Source organism: Ischnura elegans, chromosome 3, assembly GCF_921293095.1.
Source record: "Ischnura elegans chromosome 3, ioIscEleg1.1, whole genome shotgun sequence".
Classification (NCBI taxonomy): domain Eukaryota; kingdom Metazoa; phylum Arthropoda; class Insecta; order Odonata; family Coenagrionidae; genus Ischnura; species Ischnura elegans.
The window spans coordinates 115,325,257-115,351,406 of NC_060248.1; the positions used below are offsets into that span (position 1 = coordinate 115,325,257).

At 39.3% G+C, this 26,150-nt stretch overlaps 1 protein-coding gene across 1 annotated transcript; it reads left to right on the forward strand.

The window, feature by feature from the left end:
• The first annotated feature begins 5,332 nt into the window (after positions 1-5,332).
• LOC124155094 (UDP-glucosyltransferase 2-like) lies at positions 5,333-20,172 on the forward strand. Its single transcript, XM_046528830.1, has 8 exons — positions 5,333-5,618; positions 6,516-6,745; positions 9,901-10,140; positions 10,676-10,898; positions 12,576-12,727; positions 13,626-13,857; positions 16,106-16,325; positions 19,155-20,172. The coding sequence occupies exons 2-8, from the start codon at positions 6,518-6,520 to the stop codon at positions 19,441-19,443; spliced, it is 1,584 nt and encodes a 527-aa protein (XP_046384786.1). The 5' UTR covers positions 5,333-5,618; positions 6,516-6,517; the 3' UTR covers positions 19,444-20,172.
• The last annotated feature ends 5,978 nt before the right edge of the window (positions 20,173-26,150 follow it).

Here is a 26,150-nt window from a genome sequence, read left to right on the forward strand (position 1 = left end):
TACACACCAACTCGTCGTTGTATTTTGTCTGAGCATGGGAAAGGTGAGGGAAAGAGAGGAGAGACACAGCCAGAGCCCCAGCGCATGCCGGCCGCTTCACGATATACCCAATCATTAATGGGGGCTCCCGAAGCTCGGGGCCCTCAGTGATCGCCGACCAGACGACCAGGGGCCGTATTCTGTATTTCGTCGGTACCGCACCGGTCGGTTTCCCTTTCAAGCCCACCGACTGGACATCATTCCGTACCGACAACGGCTTCCGTACCGACGACGGCACTTTCAGCGATTCTGTAAGGTCGTCGGTTTCAAACCTGTCGGTACGGTTCCCCCTCCTTCTCAAACAGGGAACATCCGAATATATCCGAAGTTAGAAGTCATCTAACGTGTCTCCACCAATGAAAGAAGGGTAAAAACAAGTGAAGACTCATTGGCACAGTTTGTTGTCGTCATTCTCAATCTTTTTCTTTGCGGAAATTACGACTTATTGCTAGATTAAGATAATCGATATGGATAAGTTGTTAACAATGCTTATATAATGTGTGGTAGTAATGCTGTACCTACAGAATCGAAGGAAACAATATTATAACATCACAATAAAGTTTGTATGTGATGGAGATTGTTGTTGCTGGAATGAATTATTGAAACTATCCTTGAGATCGTAGTTTCTATTAAATATTGGTTCCGTATATTGCTATTTATTCACGATTTGGTAATATAGTTGTCATTAAGTAAGTTCCATCTAACTGTTATCAACGGAAGATTATGCCATTGGCACCGTAGCAGATGAAAATAACATACCATGGAACGTGAACGAATGCTATCGAAAACGAGAGGGAAGTGCATACCGATGACATGGGAGCCCCAATTTTAAGATCCGAATTCGATGCGGCTGTAAGAGACCTCAGGATAAATAAAGCGTCCGGCATTGATGACATTCCTGCAGAGCTAATTAAAAATTCAGGAGAGAAGACGTTGAACCAGCTATACAAAATCATTAGTGAAATGTATACGACAGGTGAGATACCAAAGAATTTCGAGAGGAACATTATAATCCCTATTCCTAAGAAGAAACGAGCGGAGAAGTGCGAAGATTTTAGGACCATAAGCCTTACTACACATGCGTCAAAGATACTGACAAGGATCATCTGTAGAAGAATAGAACGAAAAGCAGAAGAGTACTTGGATGAGGACCAATTTGGATTCAGAAAAAACAAAGGCACAAGGGAAGCAATATTGGCCGTAAGACTGCTCATAGAGAAGAGAATGGAAAAGAACAAGCCAGCATTCGTTTCGTTTGTGGACTTAGAGAAAGCATTGGACAACGTGGATTGGAGCACAATGCTTGGAATCCTAAAGGAAATTGGGGTTCTTTATAATGACAGAATAATCATCCACAGTTTATACAAAAACCAAGTAGCCGTGATAAAATCAGGGCCCAGCTGTGAAGAAGCAAGAATTAAGAAAAGAGTGCGACAAGGCTGTACATTGTCACCCGTAATTTTCAACGTTTACATTGAGAAAGCCATTAATGAAATCAAAGAAAAGGAATTGGGAGTGAATATCCACGGAGAAAAAATTAGCATGCTAAGATTTGCCGATGACATAGCCGTTATAGTAGAAACAGAGAAGGATTTGAAAAATATTCTGGCTAATATGGGTAGGGTAATGAGTAGATATCAACTGAAAATAAGCACGAAGAAAACCAAGATCTTAGTATGCAGCAGAAGAGAAGAAGTCAAGACCAACATTAAAATAGGGAGGCAAAAACTGATAGAGGTGTATGAATTCTGTTATTTGGGAAGCAAGATAACTAGTGACGGGAGAAGCAAGAAAGAAATTATCAGCAGAATAGCCCAGGCGAAGAGAGCATTCCACCAAAAGAGAGACCTGCTTACAGCGGGAAACTTATATATGGAAGTAAAGAAACAATTCATAAGAACCTACATCTGGAGTATGCTCCTATACGGAAGTGAGGCATGGACATTGACCGCAGCGGAGAAAGCAAGGATAGAGGCCTTTGAAATGTGGTGCTACAGAAGAATGATGAAAATCAAATGGATTGACCGAGTTAGTAACGAGGAAGTCCTAAGAAGGGTAGGAGAGAAGAGAAGCCTCATGAAAACCTTAATAAGAAGACGGAACAACCTTATAGGCCACATCTTGAGACATGATGGCCTGATGAAGACAATCGTCGAAGGGCAAGTGGAAGGCAAGAATGGAAAAGGAAGACCTCGGACAAAATATATGGAACAAGTAAAGAGAGATGTGAAAGAGAAGAATTACGTAGGTGTGAAAAGATTAGCTGATAGGAGAACTGAGTGGAGAGCTGCGTCAAACCAATCCTAGGATTGTTGACCAGTGATGATAATGATGATGATGGAACGTGAACGTAGGATTCAAAAGCAAATGTAAATGCCATATTAGAGGAATAATAAAATAAAAATAATAAAAAAAGGAATAATAGGAAGTTAGGAAATTGTTGAATTAAAACTTTTGGGCTATGTCGCCGCGTCAGATATGTTATACTATATTATATTGGGTTAATTTATAACACATTATATTGGGTTAATTTTTTTATATTTTTCATTACAATCTCTTTCCAGCACTTTAAACATTTGTAAGCATTTTTCCAAGTATTTTAAGCCGTCCTAAAAGTAGAATTTCGGTTATCCTCAAAATAGGCATTATTTTGGACTATGCCCCCCTCCTTTGACGTAAACCTTTGCCCGTCTAGCCATTTCTTCATGTTTTGAAATAAAAAATAGTTAGTAGAGGCCAAATCTGGTGAATATGGTGACTTTTGTAATAGTAATTGGAACTTTGATTCCGTAATTTCGGCTATTGCTAATTGACAGGTGTGCAACCGTACTCTGTCTCGTTGTAGGAAGAATATTTTCATTTTCATTTAAGAACACTTCTCTAGTTTACAGCCATCAACCAGTCCAATAGCGATACATAATACTCGCCTTTTTCGTTTTTCCCTTTCCCAAGTAATCTATGTCGATTAATCCGCATGCATCCCAATATATTGTTGCCATGACCTAACCGGCCCGTTTCACAATCTTCGGCTGTTTTGGATCCTGTTCATCTTCAAATTCCATTGTTTCACCCGTTCTTGGTATCTGTACTCTAGTGATGAATCCACATTTCATCAAATATTATGTATCGATGCGGAAAATCCTCAGGATGGCGAAGGAAAAGCGCCTCGTGAGTATACCACACGATTGTTTATATTCTCTCCTCTGTGAGCGAACGCGGCAGCGATCATACCAATGTTTTTTTCACACCCAAATTTTCGTGCAAAATTAAAGCAGTTGTGCATTTCGATATGCCCGCAGCCTTAACTACATCGCGCTTTTTGATTCATCTATCACTTAAAAACATATCGTGAATTTTGTCAATCATTTCAGCGGTAGACACTTCCACAGGGCATCCGGAACAATGTACCTACATTTTTTTGGACGTAAAGCCTAGTTTAAATTCATTAACTCAACTGTCAAAGTGGCAAACACAAAAGCAGATGTGCCATGAACTTTATGCAACTCAGCTTCGATTTTCTTCAGCGTTAATCCTTTCATAAACAAGTGTTTGATCAGCGCACGAAAATTCCTTTTATCCTAAAATTAGGAAGGATATTCAGTGTTACCGCTGTCTACCGCCCGTCACTTGAGAACTACCTATCGTAGTGCACACACAATTCTTCAGATTAGATAAAAAAGAAATGTTTGATTTGGGAGAAGAATCGACAGGGAAACATTAATTGACACAGAGATTATAAGAAAGGTTACATCGAAATTTCGCCTCAGAGGCGGCTTTTATAAAATTGATAAATCCGCTTTCGATTTTTTCCCCGGTGTTTTACCAAGTAGATAGGTAACCCATAGCCGCCTCTAAAAAAAGCTATTCATTTACGGCCATCGCATTGGATGTTTGGGACGACTGAATAAGCAGTCGATGAAATAGTATAGAATAACGTATTTATCACAAATGCAAACATTGTTTAGGAGAGGTTTTCAGACAAACTGGAAGATAATATAGCTTATATCCGAGTATTTTACCTGGATTATCGACTGTCCACTTGTTTGGCAGTCATAGGATATACATGAGCTATAAATTCTGGGATGAAGATTGTTGTTGAAAATTTAAACGAGAGATAAGGAGATTATAAACATAAATTTTATGAGAATCGTCTCTTCATTGGATAATAATAAACGCAACAAAGAAAATTAGATAAATTTACTTATTCTCCACAGATCGCAGCAAGGCTTTATTAGACCATTTCAATGTGATTGGCAAGCTAGTAGTGGGAAGCAAACATCAGCGCCCCAATATGATGTATGAATATAACAGAGGAATCCTCCACACATCATAAACTTTCGGATCTGCGTAGGGATATAGAGTTACGAAATATCTCCAACAATACATCCGTTTCATGACCATCCAAAAGGACGTCTGTTTGTTTGTCCGACATGCATTTCCATGCGGCTACACGGATCGCCACAAAAGTTAGTATGTAGATGCACCTAGTACTCCCAAACTCCATAGTGTTACTTTCGGAAGCGTCCGACGCGTCCTTTGCGTCGTTTTCTTAGAACCATTTGTGACGTCACGTCATACAACTTATGCTATAGGTCATCCTGACGGGCAGGCACACCTCTTTACACTCTTGAAATGAAAACGTTAAAGTAGTTTACAAAAAAATGCTTATTGAGAGTTTCGATCTGAAACTCCCCCGCACAGCAGTCGCATTTTATAACAACAAGACTACGGCGTAAATTGCTGTAGTAAAATTCTAAAGACAGTTAAATACAGCTATATGGATTGAAGCGCCTGCATTTTGGTGACAGTTTTTGGAACTCCAGATATAATTTTTATTCCTAAATATTACTTACCCGAAAAATTATTCCGAAAGTGGTAAATGAGTGAGAAAATGGCATTGTCATCCAGCTCTGGCCTATCCTGTAAATTTCAGCACTCCAGTAAATCGAGAAGTGGTCGGAATTTGAGTTGCAAGATTTTTCCCGGAAGGACAAACAAGAAAGTGAGAGAAATAAAACGTGGTAAAAAAATTCCTATATGATCATAACATCCAAGTTCCGTGTTTCCCACTTCTCTGGGTTCCATCCTTCCCGAGCAACGCCGGGTGGACTGCTAGTCATTAATAACTTCTGAATTTTTATGCCTACCATATCAGTCTGATAATTTTCTCCCGAATAGTCACTCCAGCTGACCGTAGTAAGACGCCCTCTGATTCTGTTTTTTTTTTTTCGTTAAGTCGCCGGGAGTTGGCCCGATTTCTTGAGGAGTCACTTGTGTTCAAGGCCGATTTTGTTAGGGAAGATGAGATAACGCGTTCAGGGCAACACCGATCTCTTCTTTGAGTTGGAATCTGCTTTTGAGCAGCGTAAAGAGAGGTTGACCGTTACAAACCTACCCGCTTCATTTATTCGTCGATTTCAAGAACTTTCCTCCATAAAATGTGTTTATAAATTTTACGAAGCGTTGACAAAGATTCTGTGCTTATTAAATCTACAAGATCTTCGCCTGAAAAGTGTGCTTTAGTTTTTATAAAGTGGTGAAAAAGATTCCGTGCCAGATAAATCATCCGCTGTTGTAAGGTATGTGCATACATGTAGTTTGCCGGGCCCGGCGTAATTTTTACGCTCAATGAGCTCCTAAACCTAAGCAGCGACTAGGATCCCAACGAGATCAAGACAACGTTTTCGGCGTTTGCGCATGACATCCGTGCAGTAGCCATGTAAATTCAAAAAACTTTGTATGGATATCTGTAAAATACCCAAAGGACAGCCAAACAACGTTGCAGCGATGTCCAACAATGGACATGGATGTCCCTATTGCATCTCTGAAGCCGCGTTTACACTTAGTAACATGTTGAATGCAATATTTATATATATATAACATGTTTCACGAACAAGTTACAAATCCGTGTAACATGTTACATGTAACATTGTGCTCTAAAACAAAAAGATCGTGTTCTCCGCACGAAGCGAGAAAACAAAAATCTGTAGCATTACACAAATTTTTGTTGTACATGAATAAAAAGTTACAAGACCGTGTAACATGCTGCATAAAACATTGTGTTCTAAAACAAAAAATCGTGTTTCCAGCACGAAGCGGGAAAGCAGAAACCTGTTGTATAACACGAATTTTTGTTTTACAATACAGTGTTACATGTAACGTGTTACACAGATTTCGTGTTACACAACTTTTTCGTGTAACTTGTTTATATAACATGTTACTCATAGTAAACGTTGCTGTAGATGCCTTCACAACATCACTTAGTTATGCTTAATATATTTTTGGACCTGTTTATTTAGGACCTCTTTAATTCGAACTTTTGGATAGTTCGAAGTTTATAACTGGTCCCTTGATGTATATATGATGCATTACGCAGATATTACGCACACATATCGCCACTGGAGTTTACTCCTCCGACTATGACTGAAGATTCCTTTGCCTTGCCCCAGATAACAATCCATTTTATCTTGTTTCAGAAATGGGTCCTAATATGTTAATACTTGCTTCGGCCGCTGTATTGCTTCTCTGTGGCGCCGCGAATGCTGCCAGGATATTGGCGCTAGTGCCTGTCGCTTCCAGGAGTCATCACATCTGGAACAGTGCACTAACCGTCGGGCTCGCCAAAAAGGGCCATCAGATATGGGCTTTAAGCCCGGACAATTTAGAGGATAATATTTATCCCAATTTGACCCAAATGGTAATTAAGGTGAGTACCAAGCAATTTCCAATTCGAATGATTTAAAGCTCGCATGAACCATGACCTAAATTCTCACACGACGAACTTATTAGTAAGTAAAAATCACCTCCGGTTAACTTTACACTAGTGACGTAAACAACTGCGGAATTAGGGGTAATTGCGGTCTCCTGGACCAATATGGAGTTTGTGATACGTACACCACTGAAATAACAATTTCCAATATTACTTTAAAATTCAATATTCTAGATTAAATTCTATTATACGGTTCAATATGTAAGCACAGATAAACACAAAAGAAGAGTCATTGATTTTGCTTACATAATGTCAAGATTATAAAAATGTAAAGATTACAAAAATGTAACGACTACTAAAATGTAGCGATTACTCAACCGAAACGATTACGGTTATTCGCACGAGCTTCTGAGTATTTCCTCTTTCACTAACACTGGAAAATTACACTGCTCACTTTACAATTGTCATATTTTCCCCGCGTGTGCACTTAGAACACATTCATCGCCGCTGAAGAGGCGGTAAACATATACGTACCGGCAGCTGGCCCCATTCCGGCTACATAAGCCGGGCATTTTAGAGGAGGAAGGACTAGCTTCTGAGTATATTACGATTAAAAATTAATTTAAAAAACATGTATGGATAACAAGTTAAAATAACTGAAGATTTAATCCTTAGCAGTTATCCGAATACTTTTACTTCGCGACATCACATCTTTGCGATAATCAGAAATGTCGAATTGCCAAGCCGGTCTGAGAGTCCGGGTGCCAATTCTCTCATAAATAAATGTTCTGCCAAAAATTTACACCTCTTGATGAGTTAAATGTAACAAGAACTACAATGGGAAGAATTCGAGGCTTGAGGTAGGTAGGTAGGTATTGAGGTGGCCACGTATCCTTTGAAAGGCGCACTAAAGCATAATATTACAGAAGTATTACTTCAAAAGTATTTTACAAATATTTTTTTTAATTTTAGGATGGGAAAATAACCAAAATCTGTATTGAAATACAAAATACAAGGCTCATACAGGTGGTGTATTTGAAATATCAAATACAAGTTACAAACGTGCTTCAAATACGTATTATAAAAAAATAATTGCGATTGAAATACTGCCCAGCCTTGTTAATGGTTACCACGATGGAATCATTCGTGTAAGATTTTCTTCCAGAACCTTCCTAAAGGGTATGTGGTCTTTCGAAATAAGTGTGTGCAGGTAGGAATCGAAAGCAGCAAAAGACCTACGCTAGATGCCCCGAGTTTCTTTTGATCTCATAATTTCAGAAGGGGTGAATGCAAGTTCATGTTCCTTCATCACCAAAGAATCCACCACAATCGCTGATCAACAATATTAAGATTGGTATGACGCAGCTCTCCACTGAATTCTCCTATCAGCTAATCTTTTAACACCTACATATTTCTCTCTTTCGCGTCTTTCTGTACTCGTTCCATATATTTCGTTCGAGGTTTTCCTTTTCCGCTCTTGCCATATACTTGCCCCGCGACGATCGTCTTCATCGTGCCATCGTGTCTCAAAATGTGGCCTATATTAAGGTTATTCCGTCTTCTTATCAAACGTGTCTCGCCTTTCGGGCGTTCCTCCCCCGAGACTCATACGGAGAAATGCCGCGGAAACCTTAGATCTAACTTCTTATCAACGTTTTCAAGAGGTTTCTCTTCTCTCCTACTCTTCTTGAGATAATAATTCACGAAATTGTGATATTGAACGATTTGGCCCACACTAAAATAGCTCCGATCGGTCTCAACATTGATTAATCAACGTATCACGTGGTTTAGATTCGAAAAAATGCCATTTTTGAAAAATCGATATTTTTGACCCCCAAAGTGTAGAGGCGTATAGGCAGTCAGTAGTGAAGCCAGGCATTTGAATGGGAGGTGGGAATTTACTGGAGATACCGGGGACCTTCCGGGGTGTATAGAAGAAAACCCAGGGCAAAGGGGGTTCTTCATCAGGCCATCATGTCTCAAGATGTGACCTATCAGGTTGCTCCGTCTTCTTCTTAAGGTTTTCATGAGGCTCCTCCTCTCTCCTACCCTTCTTAGGACCAGTGACGCAGCAAGGGGTGGGGGTTTTGGGGGATAATACTCCCCCCAGAGCTCAGAGAAATTTTTAAGTTTAATCCATTTTACTTAATTGGACTATTATTACTTATAGAATAGCATTAGGATTAATCAAATATCCCTCTTAAAGCCGCGAAACTCGCCATTTTGAACCATTAATCTTAAAAAAAATTTTGGAGTAGGGCCCCCGCACCTCCCGCTTACCCTGGCGGGTATGCAATACCCCCACACCCCTAAAACCCTCCCTAGCCTTAATGCCTAGCTGCGCCCCTGCCTAGGACACACTCATTACTAACCCGGTCGTTCCAATTGATCCATTATATGGGCCACGTCACAAATTTTTTAGGGTGAATATGAAAAAGTTTCTCTCATGTACAGAGTCCACACGTGATTTGAGTATTTTTCAGGGGAGATTTTTCGGGATATACTACAACGACAGAGATTACATTCTATGCTACAACCCAACATGCATAAGGTATTCGTCGGTTAATTCTTTAAACATATGCACATCAGGAGAGAAAAGAAACCTCGATAAAATATTAATAAGAATATTTAATAAACTTATCAGCCATACTTTGAGGCATGACGACCTGATGAAGACATTCGTTGAGGGAAGGACAGGAAAAGCAGAGGAAGAAGAAAAAATATATATTCAGGAATAGGTAAAGAAGAAAGTGAAAGAAAAGAAAGAAATAGATAGGAAAAAATTTAGCTGATAGGATAATTGAGACGAGAGCTGCGTCAAACCAATCTTAGGATTTTTGCCCGGTGTTAATGATGACAGTAGGTACTCAACTGTAATACATCAGAACATTTTATTAGTTGGATCATCGTTCTTTCGCCTAGTTAATGCTGTTTTAAACAATGTTTCATCACTACCTGACCCTCAATGTGATTCTTTTCTTGTAAACATTTAATTAAATGGTATGTTACTGTGGGTCAATGCGTAAAATTAAATGTGCCCGAAAAGTAGGTAGTCATTTAAAAATTAAGTTCGAACTATCCAAGGAATCAGCCGGGATAAAATTATCGTTGATAACACAGATTTCACCTTTGACATTTTTTTACTGTTTCAGGGAACCTATGAAAAACTTCGTGAAGATTTTACGATGGAATCATTCGTTGAAGATTCTCCGTTTACCTTCCTGAAGACGATGTGGGCTTTCGGAATAAATGTGTGCAGATATGAATCCTCCACACAAGCAGTAAAGGACCTTCTCAAGATGCCCCGAGATTTTTTTGATCTCATAATTACTGAGGTGGTGTTCGGAGAATGCATGTTCATGTTCCTTCATCACTTCGGAGGTGGAACGAGGGTGAGTCCATTCTGTTTACCGAACGGTACATGAATAAATCCATTTCTTGTATAAGTTTACAGCTTCCTGTGAAAGATCACTGAGTACACAGGGTGGAGAAATATGTTGTCACGAAATTTTAAACCTGGATATCTGGTGTCACGGTATGAGAACCAAGGGGGGTCCTTAGAAGGTTACAACGCACCGGGGCCAGGACCCAGTACTACAACTGATAAGCCCGCGCACGCGGGGAGGGGAGTGGAATGAGGAGGAAAAAGGATGGAGGCGCCGCCGCGATAGGAGCCCGTCGACGCCTCTTGTGTAGGGATATGGATGGAAGGGCGGGATAAGGTAAAACCCACCATTTTTAAACTACAGAAACTTGGTCAATGGGAGGGCTTGGCTCAAAGTTTCTGTTTTTATTAAATGGTGGGTTTACGACCATAAATGTTATCAGTAATTTTGTTTCCCATTGGTATCCTTCATCTTCCGTGTAAACCATCTGAAAACTACTCTCTTGATAAGTAAATTGGTATGATATTTCTTTCACAAAAAGATACCGGTGGTGGGTATCACTGCCTTCGGAATGGGACCTTGGACTGATGTGTTGACTGGTGCCAGGACTCTGCCCTCTGTCTTTGCATTCCCAATACTTCCATATGTCAGCAAAATGAGCTTCACGGAGAGATTGCAAAACACGTTGCTCACTGGATACCATTGGAACAACATGATTCGTGAATACTATCCAGAGCAGCAGAAAATAGCTGAAGAGGCTTACGGTAAGTGGAATTAAAATAGAATACCAATAAATTTCCTGACGCCATGCTTTTGTTATTACTATTGTCTGAAACATTACCAAAATGGGTGAGATTACCCAATCCTATTGTTGATACTTTCTCAAAGGTCTCGCTTAATCAAGCTCAAAGATTAATTGTTTCGGGCAATTTTTAATCGTACATATTCGTTCAACGTTAATTATTCAATGTCCTTAAAAATACAAAGTAGATATTAAATAAAATGTGTACAAGGCTGTATACCCAAGAAAAACCGTTTTCATGGCAACTGAAAAGTGCATTAAAAAATGTTTGTGTTGCCATAGCTCGGTAACTAAGGAGTTGCGATACCCATGTTTATAGGACAAAACATGCTTTAAATGGTCTCCTCCACCACCTCCTTAAGTATTACAGATTCCTGCTGAAACACCTTCTATAGTAGTAACCAAGCGGCGGGTTCAGCATCAAATTGGGGCGGGTCACGAGGGTATAGAAAACCCACCCAGGAGTAGTGATGGAGGAATTGATTTCGATTAAAACCGAAATTTAAGAGTCAAATATCGAGGAAATCGAGATCGTGCTATGATTTCGAGTTTCGATCAAAACTCGATTTTTCATCTTCGATCTTTACCATTTCGTTTGACCTCAGGAGCGTCAATACCGGTCTATGATTACGTCACCCGTCCCGAGTGAAAGATTTTTTTATCTACGGGCGGTTAAAATTGGAAAGGCACGCCCTCTAACATCAAGAAAGAATCTCAATCTTTCTTTAAAAATTTTAGTAGAGCCGAAATGTTCCAAGCGGTGATCCCAAAACTTTATTTTTGCGAGCATTTGTTGATTTTTATTGTTTATAATTCAATCATTGGATACTCTGAGTAGATTTTTCGGGATTATTTTCTGTTGTAATTTATGCTGTACTTATTATTTTGTTCTCTTATTAGGTCTTCAGGTTCACCATAAAATAACTTAATCAATCAGCAACTTATATATTATTAATACAGTAACTTAGACAACAATAACATATTTCTTTTGTTATAACACATGAGAAATTTAACATATATGAGAAATTACGCACTCTAACATTTTTCTACCACACAAATGTGTACTTTGAGCCTTTATCGAATGAATAATAAACATGTTTTTTGTACGAACTGTATTTTATATTTTTTTCAAAAAAGAACCGCAGATTTATTCGATCTTTTGGTTCATATTTCGATCTGTGTTGAAAATTTGAGCTTTTCATTTCGATTAAAAATCGGTTGCTCGAAAAGTCGAGATATATGCAGATATATTTCGGGAGAGATGGGCGTTCTCTCGAGTAATATTTCTTTAAAAAGCTACGATAAATACAACTCACGTTCGGGACTTGCAACCTTGTATATGCACTCCTTTCAATCCCTTCCAGGATTTAAAAAACTATTAAAAATTTAAAAAATGGATGAGATTTGGGGGAGGCAAGACCTCTGTGACCCTAACCACAACTGCTAGTGACCACGTCAAGGAGATAGATCTTTTTTTCTGGCTGGTGGTACCGAGTCACCTCCAGGCAGACAAAGACTCCCCAGTTGACAGTACCAACCATCTACACTCAAACAGAATCCTCGTGACCGCATCATCTTTATTTATATTTCCTATCACTTTTTGTACCGTAACCATGGTTGTTTGTACATTTTCTTTCAGGAGAGCCTCTGCCACCATTGATTGACCTAGCGTCTAACATTAGTGTGATTTTGGTTAACAATCATTACGTTCTCAACGGGCCCCAAGCACAATTGCCGGGTATCATTGACGTCGGTGCTATGCAGTGCTCTCCAGCTCAGCGTCTTCCAAAGGTGGGTGCCAAACTGTAATTATGGTGTTAATGATGAGTTGAGAGGAAAACACAATTTCGGAATGAGACGAAAAAAATCAACAACATAAAATTAAACATTTATCGATGCCAAAATAGATTTTCGTTTTAGATAAATTCGCATAGAATACTACCCTCATTTTTTAAAAATGTCGATATTTATCGGCGTCTTTAAGGGGATCGATATATTGTGAAAAAATCTAAACACTTAACAGTGCTACACCTGCACACATTTTAACGGACAATTTAATAACCTTTTCATATTTCGTCATGTTCCCAGAAATATTATTGGGAATATATTACTCGACGTTCAATACGTGTTTCTGAACGGAAGTGTCAGATTTGGATTTATCAAACTCACCGATAATGGATACTTAAACTTAAATATAAGTGTGTAAAAAGCCAAGGGGCACAAGTGATTTCTTTTTTCCAAACAGAGTTAGGTATAGAAATTAGGTTTATAAAACAATCGAGATCAATTAGATGTTTATTAGCGCATTTGATTTTCCACTCGATGTCAGCACAAAGCAGAGACTCACTTGCATCCCTTGGCAACCAAGGTTTTGTGTATTTCATCTAACAATCAAATTAACCCAACTCTGTTGAGAAAAAAAAAACACTTGTACCCCTTGACTTCTCAACCCCTCCTATGAGATGCATTATGTTATAGTCCATTGCATCAGTCGGATAGAAAAATTAACCACGCAATAGAAAAGAATACTCACATTTTAATGGGTGTTGTGTTTTTTACCTATTGTGTAAATTTGAATTGTGTTGGGTTGAATTCGTAATTGTAATTGTATTTTTTTTATCCTAGCATAATACTTCACTTCACTTTTATTCTCTGCCTAGAGATAACCTATCATGTGATTACTTTACAGGACATCAGCTCATTTTTGAACGAAGCTAAAATTGGAGCAATTTACTTCAGTCTCGGCAGCAACCTGATGAGCGAACTGCTGCCTAAAGATAAACTGGAAGTGATAGTGGCCACTTTCGCCTCCCTTGGGCCGGGAATCCGAGTCCTTTGGAAATTCGATCCTAAAGTGCCCATAGGCCACCTTCCATCGAATGTTCTACTCAAGAAATGGCTTCCACAAGAGGATGTGCTCGGTGAGTGCAAAAAGAACCGGAGATATTATGATTAGTATGTTATGAGTTCAACCGATTAAGGTAGCTATCCATGGAGTAATAGAGATGTGCTAGTAGTACATTTTGGTCTCGAGTCGAGTATCGAGTTTCGAACATAGATTTAGTTTAATGGGCGAAAAATGTTTTTCTTTTTAGCGGAAATCGAAGCTTTTGTCGAACGGCTAGAACGAATATTAAAAACGAGATTACTACTGGAGTTTAATGTTTGCACTTCCTGTCGGCAGATTTCCGAACTTACCGACCTTGACAGCTCTGTCATACCTCGTTCACATTACGATTGTCCGAGCGATCGTCCTAACGATAGTTGGCCGAACTAGCCGTGTAAATGCATGTCCTGACAATAGTTCACGTAGTTCCGAACGCCGCGCTGGGAGACCGGAAAAGGAAGCAAAAAGAGAAAGACGAAAATCTCGTGAAGCTCCCTTCGCACTATTTTTTTCATGGGTTTGTCCTAGGAAGGAATAATATGGGCGGAAGAAAAATTATTCGGTAAATACACGTTGAACACAGTAATATCTTGACCCTGCATACCTCAACAGCTTTGCTAACCGCAAACTTCCTGTTCACTTTAGATGTGAGCACAAGAGGACAGCACAGGTTTTAACCATCGTCGTGTGAAAGCACGATAGTTCCAACGATTGCTGGAACACTCGTAATCTGAACGAGGTATAATCGAAACTACTCGGCATACGTAATACTACTCGAAACACTCCATTCGAGTACCAAAAATTCGACTCGACTCTAATTTTCGAGTACTCGCACATTGTGAAGGCACCCTTAGGGTGCATTCATGGTTCGGCGTTGCGCTGACGCCGCGGCTAGCGAGCCAATCAGAGCCCGTCTTTGAGAATTGATGACGTCATGTCTCCAGCTCGCTGCGTCGTCGCAGAAAAATTGAACGTGACGGATTTTCTCTGCGTGAAGACGGCAGAACGCCGACGATTTCGAATTGGTGTTTTTTATGGGAAGCTTAGGTATACAAATATGCATGATTAGCTCTAATGGGAGTGACAAATGCTATTTATTTCAATATTTACTATTATTATGAAGTGTTAAGCATAGATATTACGTATGTTTCCTAAACATAAGAGAAATTTTAACACTAATTTAGATTACAATCGCTGAGGAGTATGGATTAGCATAACACATACCCGTCAATGGTATCACAAACCAAATGTGCAATTCCATTAGTGACGGAATTACCTTTAGAGAAAACTATACAATAAGATATTTCGATAAAATTTTAAAATACATAACAATCGCAAAAATTCTAACTGTACATGATCAAAAAAAACATTTACGAAGGTGGTGCTTGCATACAGAAACAAAATTAATTATCGAAATACCTTCTAAATATGCCCAAAATTAACATGTGACGGAATTACTTCCAGGTCAACCTCCTAAGCGTAATGATTTCAAACATCTTCAAAGGTCTGTGAATCGAAGTATAATTTGAAATCTTTTCATAAGGCTCTGAATAATGTTTCAAATACTGATTTCATAAAATTCAATCATTTAGCTGTTGATTAATCAAGATAAAATATTTCCAGCCTAAGTTTTAATTCGACAGAAAAAGTTGACATTTTCATGGAATCGCCCAAATACAACGTGAGAGCTCCTTGTTGGTGATTACGGTCGTTTAAATTCCAATTGATATCTAATAATTGTGCCCTCATGATCTGCTCAGGTGGAGCTATTTAGATGACATGACTAGGGCAATCTGTTTGAACTACAGTTATCATAAGTTCCTGATAAAATTCCATGTTACTCATGTTCACTGAGTGTGTGTAATTTGTCATTTTTCGAATATTCCGAGTTATGAAATGAAGTTTAAAGGTCATAATAATGCATAGGCAAGGGCCATCACTACATGCATGATTATCGACTCCATGGTCGCCATATTAACTTCTAACGCCAAACTAAGTTCTAATGCTATTTATAATCAAGAAGAATATTTTAAGAAATGAAATTTCGTAAAAAAAGCACAAAAAACCTATGTATTGTGCGTTTGGCTCGAAATCATAAGATGATATGCTCCCGGGCTGATTTTTAGTAGCCGACGTTTTTTGACTTCCATTTGTTTTCGCAACGCAGAGCTGTGAAGGGCAAAATTTGCTGGTGGGGCGCGACTTCTCGTGGCGTCGACGCAACGCAGAGCTGTGAAGTCACCCTTAGATCTTACAGTGTCTCTTTGTTTCTCCGGTTACAGGTCACCCGAAGACTTTGGCTTTTGTGAGTCATGCCGGACTTCTGAGTACTCAAGAGGCTATATACCACGGAGTTCCCATAGTCGCTGTTCCCTTCTTCGCCGACCAACACACCAACGCTCGACGGTTGGTAGAATTGGGCGTCGCTGTACACGTGGACTTCCTCACATTGACCAAAGAATCCTTCAAGGAGAAGATTTTGAATGTCACCATTAATCCAAGGTAAAATAATACCTTTCGATAGTGTCGCGTCACGGGGCTGTTGTGTCCCGCCCGAAATGCACATATAATTATTTCCGATCTAACAAGTGCTCTGCCAGATATAATCCAACAATTTCTGACGGTTAATCGAGGACATCGGGAAGCGAATTGTACTAGCAAAAGAGGCGTTTATGAACAGGATGGAGCTTCTGAGAGGATCGTTATGTAAGATTTTAAAGAAAAGGATAGTGAAGAGTCTGATCTGGAGTGTTGCGCTTTACGGTGCGGAAACGTGGACACTGAGGAAAGAAGACGAGAGAAGATTGGAGGCATTCGAGATGTGGGTATGGAGAAGAATGGAGAGGGTGAAATGGACGGAGAGGAAAAGGAACGACGAAGTGATCGACATGGTGGGTGAGGAGAGGCAGCTTTTAGATGAGATACGGAGGAGACAGAAGGTATGGATGGAGTTAGTGCTTAGCGGGGAGGGGATGTTGAAAATGGTGTTAGAGGGTAGAATGTTAGGGAAACGAGGGAGGGGAAGGAAAAGAATAGGATTTTTAGATAGATTGAAAGGGAGTAGGCCTTACAGTGAATTGAAGAAGGCAGCGCTGGAGGGAAAGGGAGGCTCCCAGATCACTTCTTTATTACTCCATGGAAACCTACCTTAATCGGTAGAATAATATAATAATAATGCCTCTACCATTCGAGGTCCCTCGTGCAGAGATGAAAAGTGATTATGTCGCACAATCAATCGTGAGAGTTGACTCTCTTTAGGCAACTAAACAGGTTGTTTTTGTGATTGAGGCAATGCGGAATTTATGCGCCTGCCGCCTACCCTGAGGATTCCTTGGCCATCAATAACAGGAGACAGACGCAGGGGCGCAGCTAAGAATTAAGGCTAGGGGGGGTTTTAGGCGCAACTATTACTCAAGGGTGTGGGGTATTGCATACCCACCAGGGTAAGCGGGAGTTGCGAGGGCCCGCTCTGAAAATTTTTATGAATAATGGTTCAAAATGGCGAGTTTTACGGCTTTCTGAGGGATATTTGATTGATCCTAACACTTTTCTCCAAGTAAAACTTACCCAAATAAGTAAAACGGATTAAACTTAAAAATTAAACTGAGCTCTGGGGGGGTTTATCCCCCAAAACCCCCCCTCGCTACGCCACTGGACAGACGGGCAAAAGTTTAATGAAGATACTCGTTTCGAGAACTTAGCCTTACGTTTAAAACGAAAAACAGTAATAAAGAATCAAGAATGAGGGACAGGTAACCAAATCTTGATACATTGAAGAAAGGAAGAAATTAAGAGGGTGGAAAGAAAATGAGGAAGGAAATTCCCGCCTTACCTTGGCTTCCACCAACTTCTGCACCCCGCGTGTGGTGTCCGTCTTCCAGTCTACGTGAGTGAAGTTCCTCCTCCCAGCTTCGGCGAGATTATAAAAAAATCGTCCTCACATCGGCGAACGAATGCAAGGCATGCATGAGCTGTTCCTGAGCTTCTAAAGCCCTCTATAGGCGAAGAGGAACAAAAGAAACAAAAAAACCAAGGCAAGCGGGGAAAAAGTGAGAAAGTAAGGAAAATTCAACTTAAAACAATAGAAAAACATAAGGCTGTTCCGGCCCGAGCCGATAGAATGAGTTCACGGATTTCCCTCAGGCTGCAATCCAAGTTTTGGTTTGACTCAACAATCAATGGTTTGACTCTCCACTCAATAATCCCATCGGCTAATGTTTTCACAGCAAGCCAGTCGGAATATACAAGAGGGAGCACCACTGGCAAGCAGCGGCGGATACAGATTGGGGGGGGGGCTACAGATTAGAATATTAAGGGCTTGCCGGGTTTCGCTTATTGTAGGGCCCTCTTCGCTTCTATAGCGTTGAGGTGTTTTTCCCTTTTCCCGTTCGCTCCGCTCCTATTCTATCCCAGGGGCGTCGTCGGACTCCAATCGCGGCGGCGCCTCTTTCCTTTTCCCTTCCTCTCCAGCCCCTCCCCGGGTGATCGGGCGTATAAGCCACGGGCTTGGTTCCCGGCCCCGGTGTGTTGTATCCTCGAAAGGCTCCCCTGAGCCCGCATCCGTTGTCTTGAATGTGTGTATAATCACTTTCATTAAAAATTTCTGAAGCTCTGCATGTTACTTGATTATTTTTTATTACGATAAAAGTAAAAGTAACTCAAGATGTCTTTTGCGCCCCCCCCCCCCTTGAGTTTTCTCTGTATCCGCTACTGCTGGCAAGTGACATAATAATAATCAAAGGAAAAAGGAACCGTGGGAATGGCCTTGTGATTCAGAAAATGATACATTTCATTTATCTTTATCATTAATATCAGAAATTTACCTATTTTTTGCAATATTCTTAATGCGTGTATATCATTTTTTTCAGTTTTCTTTTCTATTCCTTTTAAAAAAATACTTTGATTCACATTATTATTAGTATTATTATTATTACTTTGAATGGCACCTGTTAATTAAATGTTAATTGTGTAGTTTGACAAGTCACAAATAAAATTGCTTAATGTGGCACCTGCTGACAAGCCTATTTCGGCTTGGCCGGACCAGAATGTACACGATTTCAATTGAAATTTTAAGACGATAGTATAAAACAAGATTTCTTGCATACATATGTAGTAAATAAATAAATAATTAATTAAATTTTATTAGTATTATTACTATTATTATTATTTTCGTGGACTGTTAACAACATTAAACTAAACATTGATATTTCTTAAAACTAAAGGGAAAAAAGATATAGAGCAGACTCATACAAGAGTTCCGCATAAATTTTTCCCCTTAAAGTTATCGTCACAATAATGGGTGCTTGTATCTCTCTCATGAATATTTCTCAGATACGCGGAAAATATGCGGAAAATGTCGAACTTGCTGCGGGACCAGCCGGAGACTCCGTTGGATCGAGCAATATTTTGGGTGGAATTCGCCCTTCGCCAGGGAAATGACGGAATGAAAGCCCTCCGCTCAGCGGGATTCGACCTCGCCTGGTATCAGTATTTCTTGATCGACGTACTTGCTGCCGTACTCATCGCTATCGTCTCTCCGTTGCTTCTCATCTATGTTACGATGAAAACTGTTATGAATAAGTTACGAGGAAACTCAAAAAGCAAGAAGAAAAAGTTATGAACCAGGTATAAATTCCATGTGAATAAAATGTTTTGTACTTAAAAATTTGTCTAATTTCATTAGAAGGCGTCCATTATTTACGTGAGGTGATTTTGGCAATTTCTGGACCCCCCTTTGTGAGATATCGTATGATTTTGATCGATCCTGTACCCCCCTCACCCTCTAATCTCGCGTTACATGGTTGAAAATGCGTATTTTCAGTGTAAATACGTCAATCTATGCTTCATTGCGTTTGATTTGTTAAAAAAATAGCAAAAATGTTAAATATTGCTATGTAAGATTAGTTAAGACTGGTGTTCAAGATTACTAAGATCTTAGTCTGGAATCACAGTGAAAAATAATTGAACAATTAAAGACTTAAATGAGAATACTGAAATTAGCAAAAGAAAATGCATTTTAATTCAGTCCAGGGTAAATATTGAAATAAGCATTGCCATGTACTCCACTTCTATTTACCTCAATCAACTTGCTAGTCAATATTTTGGAAATTTATTAGAGTATTAAACTTCTTTAGGCCATACTCAAGGGCGGATCCAGGATTTTTCTGGGGGGTGGAGGGGCAGGCGAACGGTTTTCTCGTGCTTGGGATCAAACACGACATGCAACAATTACTCAACTAAATATACTCCTAAATATAATATAAAAGTAATTTATATGTATATATTTATAGCTTTTATATTAAAATATAAAATTTATTAATATTTGTATTAAAAATCTCGTCTGCATTTGAACTACTGAACCCTTCCGTGTCCATGTGAACTAGTGATGGGTCGATCATGAACGATTCGATCAAAAAGATTGAATCACTAGGTGAATCAAATGACTCATGGTTCATTTCGGCAAACAAGTCGATCATCAATCATCAATCACTCCGACTTCCGGTTTCATATCAATCATCCCGGTTTCCGTTTTATTTCAAAATTTGGAACGATCGATGCTTGATCTCTTTTCGTCAGGGCAGAAATAGTTGTGAGAAAATTACATACTATGTTATAAAGAACTGAATACTTGTGTAATCTTTTTCTCATATCTTTTCCAGCAGCTATTAGTATTAATAACACCGCTACACGTAAAAGGAACATATTAAGATGACTAGGCTCTTTTGATTACTCTACATAAATGCCTGTTAGAAATCCTCAAAAAATGAACTGTGATTCATTGTAAACTTTCTGCCACAATTTCTCCGGAGAAGCAATGAAGCATAAAAGACTGAGATATTAGCGTCAACATGCGCTGACTATATTTTCTAAATTTACCTCTGCATTATTTTCCTTGGTGTAAAATTATATACATCAGAGTATGCTGACTATCTGATATTTGGAAATCACAATCAAAATAGTATATGAAATGATAATATGGATAGCAATCAGCATCACCGATGCTCTTCGCAGATGCGGTGCAGATGCAGTATTTATTCGATTATTCAAAGTGATTTATCATATCCATTGATTGAGTCTTTCAATCTTGATTCCTTTGAGTCTTTCCGATCATAATGATAGAATCAATTGATTGAATCTTTTATGTGACTCAAGTCAAAATGATGGAATAACTAAAATTACCCACTCTGCCCATCACTAATGTGTACTGATGACCGCTATTCCGCGTCTTCCCTCATCTGTAGCCATAAAAAGAGAACGTGTTGTAACTTGTCTCTCGGTAACTATGACTCCTCCCACTACTCATCCGCATTCCGCTGCATGGTCCTGGGCTACTCTCGCTGGCGTGTTCGATGTGCACGGGGGAAGTGACCTTGAACTTTGGCTTAAAGGAAAAACCATTATCTCCCATCCAGCACATGTTGCTATCACTCAAGCATGGGAGCAAAACCTTAAGAAGTCGCAAACAATAAAATCGGCGCAAAAAATATCCATCGTTAATCTATTGACAATCTCCGGATGGACAGTTTATTTAGTCCTATCTATCAGTTAGTTCTTTGATAATTCCCCTTTTCCCTCTCTCTCTTTGCCAACTTTTCGACACATGTGTCACCTATATTGTCTTTCCTTTCCAAAAATTTAAAAAACCTGAGTTAGAAGCATTGGAGTGCAGAAATGATTCGTTCAATTTCAAATTTACGTGATGATATTCCTCTATCAATAAGAAGGAAACTACTGTTTACACAATAAAAAATACCACTGAATAGCAATAAAACTGTCGGATCGAGGTTAAGGTACCTTTCACAAGTCTATTCGATTTTTCATTAATAGGGAATTTTACTTCTACAATTTGACAATAACTTGTGTACAAATACTCTTTCGCAGTTTAAATTTTACGATTGCTCTCGTGAAACAATTATCGACCACCGGTATTGATTTCAAGGACCCATAATCATTATTTTTGGTGCAAGAAGGTATTTCAACATCACTATATCGCGGGAAGTGCCGTAAAAGCAGGTACCTAATAATTCAATACTTTGTGGAGAGAATTTTCTGTTTCTCTTTTGTAACGAGTCACCAACCTACTCTGGCTTAAGCCTCACATAGTGTAAGCGCTACGTGACGCCAAAAGGTGCTGGAGGGTGGGAATGGGAGGGCAGTTCCTACACCGTCGAGAGAGAACGGTGGTGCCTCGCCAACGGTTTTCAAGGACACTTTCCCCGAACATATAAAACACGTAGAACGCCAGTGAGGATGGCCAAGGATCGCATGCAGAGGACTGCTGAAACAAAATTCAGAGCATCCCAGACAATTCGTCCTTCGATGGCTGCAGATGACGGAGGCTACGATTTAAGCAGGCGGAGGAGAAAGGCTATTGGGAATCCAGAGGCGTAACTAGGAATATGCTTTGGGGGGATGACGGAGCTTTGGGGGGATAACGGAGCTTTGGGGGGCGTGAGGGTGCTTTGGGGGGTTATAGGGGTGCTACCCCCCCCCCCCCCCCAGGAAACGGGGATTTCAGGAAACATTTAGAGAAATAACACGCCGGAAAATGCATTTTACATCATTTTATCACTTAAAATTTAACTTTTAGCAGATGCAATTATTATACATCAAATCCAGACAAGATTTACAAATATTTTTTTTATTTCTCCGGGGCTTTGAGGGGGGGGGGTATAAATACATCCCCTCATTCCCCCCCCAAAGTTACGCCACTGATTGGGATGAATCGTAGACACAGTGATAAGTAATAATAATTATATGTAAAGATAAAGATGCAAGGGGATTGGGTTGACAGAGACGCATCTCTGAAGTGGCTCCATAATGGCTAATTATACACGGAGGCTGAAGGGTTTGTGATGGAAATTCAATACAGAGTTATACGAACTCATAATTATGAAAACAAACTTATAAAAACTTGAAATTGCAGATAAACGTGTAGAACGTGTTGGAAAACAGGTGAATCCATGGAACACATAACTTAAGGCTGCTCAGCTCTAGCTGGTAATGAATATCTCAATAAGCACAATCAGTTGACCAAAATTATCCACCAAAACCTAGCAACTTCTCGTGGACTTCAAAAACAAAACCCCACCCTATTACAAATACCATCCACCCGCCGAGCAAGAGACAGAAACACATATTCTATACTGGGGCAGACCGATACTTACAGATAAAACCATAGATTACGATAGACCTGGTAATTCATTGATCCAAAAATCACAGCAAAGAGCGAATATAGTTGATGTAGAAATGTCACTGAATCCAAATACAAATATGTGAAAATTTGGGTGGTGAGATAAAAAATATTTGGGAGTTGAAAGAAGTCAGTATTCAGCCACTAATAATCTCTGCGGAGGGAGTCTTATCAAAACGATTCAAAAAAGAAGTAGTAGACCTGAGAATTCAATTTCGCCTCATCGCCAACCTCAGGCAAAAAGCTGTTTTACTACAGACTTGCCAGATTGTGAGAAGATTCCTGGACTGGACTCAATCGGACATTGGGTGAATTTTCTTCCTTTACATACGAGCCTAATCCTAATTTGCCCTTAGGATAGGTAAATATTTCCAGCTGGTTTTAACCAGCTGAGAAAGTGCACAAACTAGAAAAATGAGAATAATAATAATAATCTTTATTCATCATAGGAGTAACACATACGACTATAATTGCCGTCAGAGAAGGAAAAAATAACATTAAAAAGACTATGAATTCGCACTGGTAAAATCAAGTTCATAGTATTCCTCAAATGACTGTAACGGGTTTAGAATTGACATTTCCTCAATAGCATTTCGATATCTGTTTAAGCTTGTTCCTGAAGCTGCCGGCTAGGTTATCACAATTTTTAAAGGTCATCAGAAGTTTTTTTAATGGCTACAGATGATGGAGGATACAATTTAAGCGGGCGGAGGGGAGAGGCTAGTGGGATGAGTCGTAGACACAGTGATATGAGGTATAACAAATTGTCTCACTATGGCTACAATTTTAGCGGACTGCGGAAAAAAGGCTTGTTGGAAGAGTCATAGCCACTGAGAGACAAGTTAAAACAAATTCTCTTTGAGCTGTTTTACACGGGGCAAGTCATTGCCCAGGTTAGCACTGCAAACATGTTGAAATTGCGAGAATGCGAGCTTGGATTTAGAGAATGGGATAGTTTGCCGTCTCGTACCAACGCATTCCCGCATTTGTTCTAGCAATTCACCGATTTACACGACACAATTTCGATTTCGCCTAAATGCATAAGTCATATTGCTCCATGATGTGCCTCGGGTTAAACGATCTTAACAAATTGTCTTTTGACGGCTACAGTTGAGGGAGACTACAATTAAAGCGGACTGCTGATAAACGCTTGTGGATGAGTCATGGCCACCAAGACACAAGTTACAACAAGTTCACTTCGTGCGGCTACAGATGAGGGAAGCCGCGGAAAAGCGGGCAGCGGTTCATTTGGAGGCGGAATGGTTCCAGAGCTTGGAAATGAAATAGCCTTACGATAAATCACAACGCCGAAGGCGAGAACACACAACAGTTCCGGCGAGTTCTCTCTCACCTCAACCAGTCGGATAACAATGTACAAGAACATGAGTTAACACGTATAGACTGTTGGCGTCTGAAGTGTTGTTTGTGTGAAAATGAAGGTTAAAAACTAATGGAATCACAAGTTGGAAGCATAAGCATTCGCAGATTTCAACGTTAATATTTTTTTATTTATATTTTTTCTTTTCTTTTATTCGATTTTATAGCTTGGTCATTTTTTCAATTATTAACTGAACTGAACAATATTTGATTATTATTTTTTTGTATTTTTGACATTTCCTTCGCATCAGCGAAAATAATGATTATTGTATTTTTTTTTTGCTTTTTGAAATTAATAAAATAACAATCATTAAATACCTATGATTTGACGGAGTTTAAGGCATAGAAAAGACTCGTATATGAGTAAGTTAAGCAGTGTGCATGTATTGGGATACTTGGGTCGTGATCCCAAATGTCTGTTATATGTATATAACCTTTGCTCGAAACAAAATAGATAAAAGCCAAACAAAAAAGTATGTGGTCTGAAACGGCACCGGCGCAATTGGGCGTAAGGAAAGAAAGGGAAAACTATGGCATACATTCCTCCTCGAAGATTGACAGGCCTCGAATGATAAAATTGAAATCACTCCTGATCCAATGTGACATAAAATATCACTGACACTACATTTAAAGGCCCCATTCAAAACACCCTAGAGGTGGCTCGTAGGGTATTATCTATATGTATATGTAAAAAAAACAATGAGCCAACGCAGATAATGTCAAGGCGAAGGAAGCGGTGAAAAGAATAGATTTCTCTGGTTTTCATTTCCGAGAAAAATTGCATCAGAAAGCTATCAGCACCAAAGAAATTTTCACAAAAAAGTAGAATATCACATAATCACACCGCCGAAGGAGCGACCCTTACATCTACATGATACCCTGCGAGCCACCTCTAGAGTGTTTGGCAGGGGGTGATCAAATACCAGGATGGACCATGCAATTGGACTCCCACATGCACACTACGCGGTCCAAAAAACGTCAAATTATACTACTATATCCTGTTAAAAATAATAGTAAAATTCAGAAACATGCATTAAGTTACACATAACTAGATGGCTACACTACAAGTCGTTAAATCTATTTGTGAGTTCATATGTGTTGTACATTACAAGTTGTATCTCATCTTACGGTCAGCTCTGTTATGATATTATTACGCACATAATGTTTTTTTCTCAAGGTATTGTGTATTTTGGTTGTATGTGTTATCATTTCCGCAATTTATGAAATTTGAAGTTAGCCTAAACACAGGCTTATTGCCTTATGGGCTACCTTACTTCCTTGAATGGGTGTAATAATCTGTAAAAAATATGTATGCATGGAAGAATAAATTATTATTATTATTATTATTCTAACGCTGCTGTAATAATATCTTATTTATCGTGGAATAAAAGACATTCTGAATCTATCTGTCCTACAGTCTATCTCTTATTTCATTTATATGATCTGATCTTCCGCAGTGTGTTGGCGTCCGTATGATATGGCTAATTTCGTTATAAAAGACACGGCTCTTGAATTCATCTAAAAGGTTTAGTCTATTTGTCATTCTACGGTTTGACAGAGATTCTCATCCGAGTTTATCTAACAGTAAGAGGTCAGTTACACTACTTTACCTTTTACAATTACCTTTGGGCTGTACCGGTAGGTCAAAATCTCACCCCAACCAGTCATACAAATTAAAAATTGCAGTGAGTACCGTTGTCAGTACCATATGTTGTTTGTGAGAAATAAGAAACTTAATTCTAACAAATTGAAAACAA

Excerpts from the sequence above, each read along its gene's own strand:
- LOC124155094 (XM_046528830.1), top strand. The coding sequence starts at position 6,518 with ATGGGTCCTAATATGTTAATACTTGCTTCGGCCGCTGTATTGCTTCTC. Across the intron at positions 10,899-12,575 it reads AATAGCTGAAGAGGCTTACG|GAGAGCCTCTGCCACCATTG; the intron begins GTAAGTGGAATT and ends ATTTTCTTTCAG. Across the intron at positions 13,858-16,105 it reads TCCACAAGAGGATGTGCTCG|GTCACCCGAAGACTTTGGCT; the intron begins GTGAGTGCAAAA and ends CTCCGGTTACAG.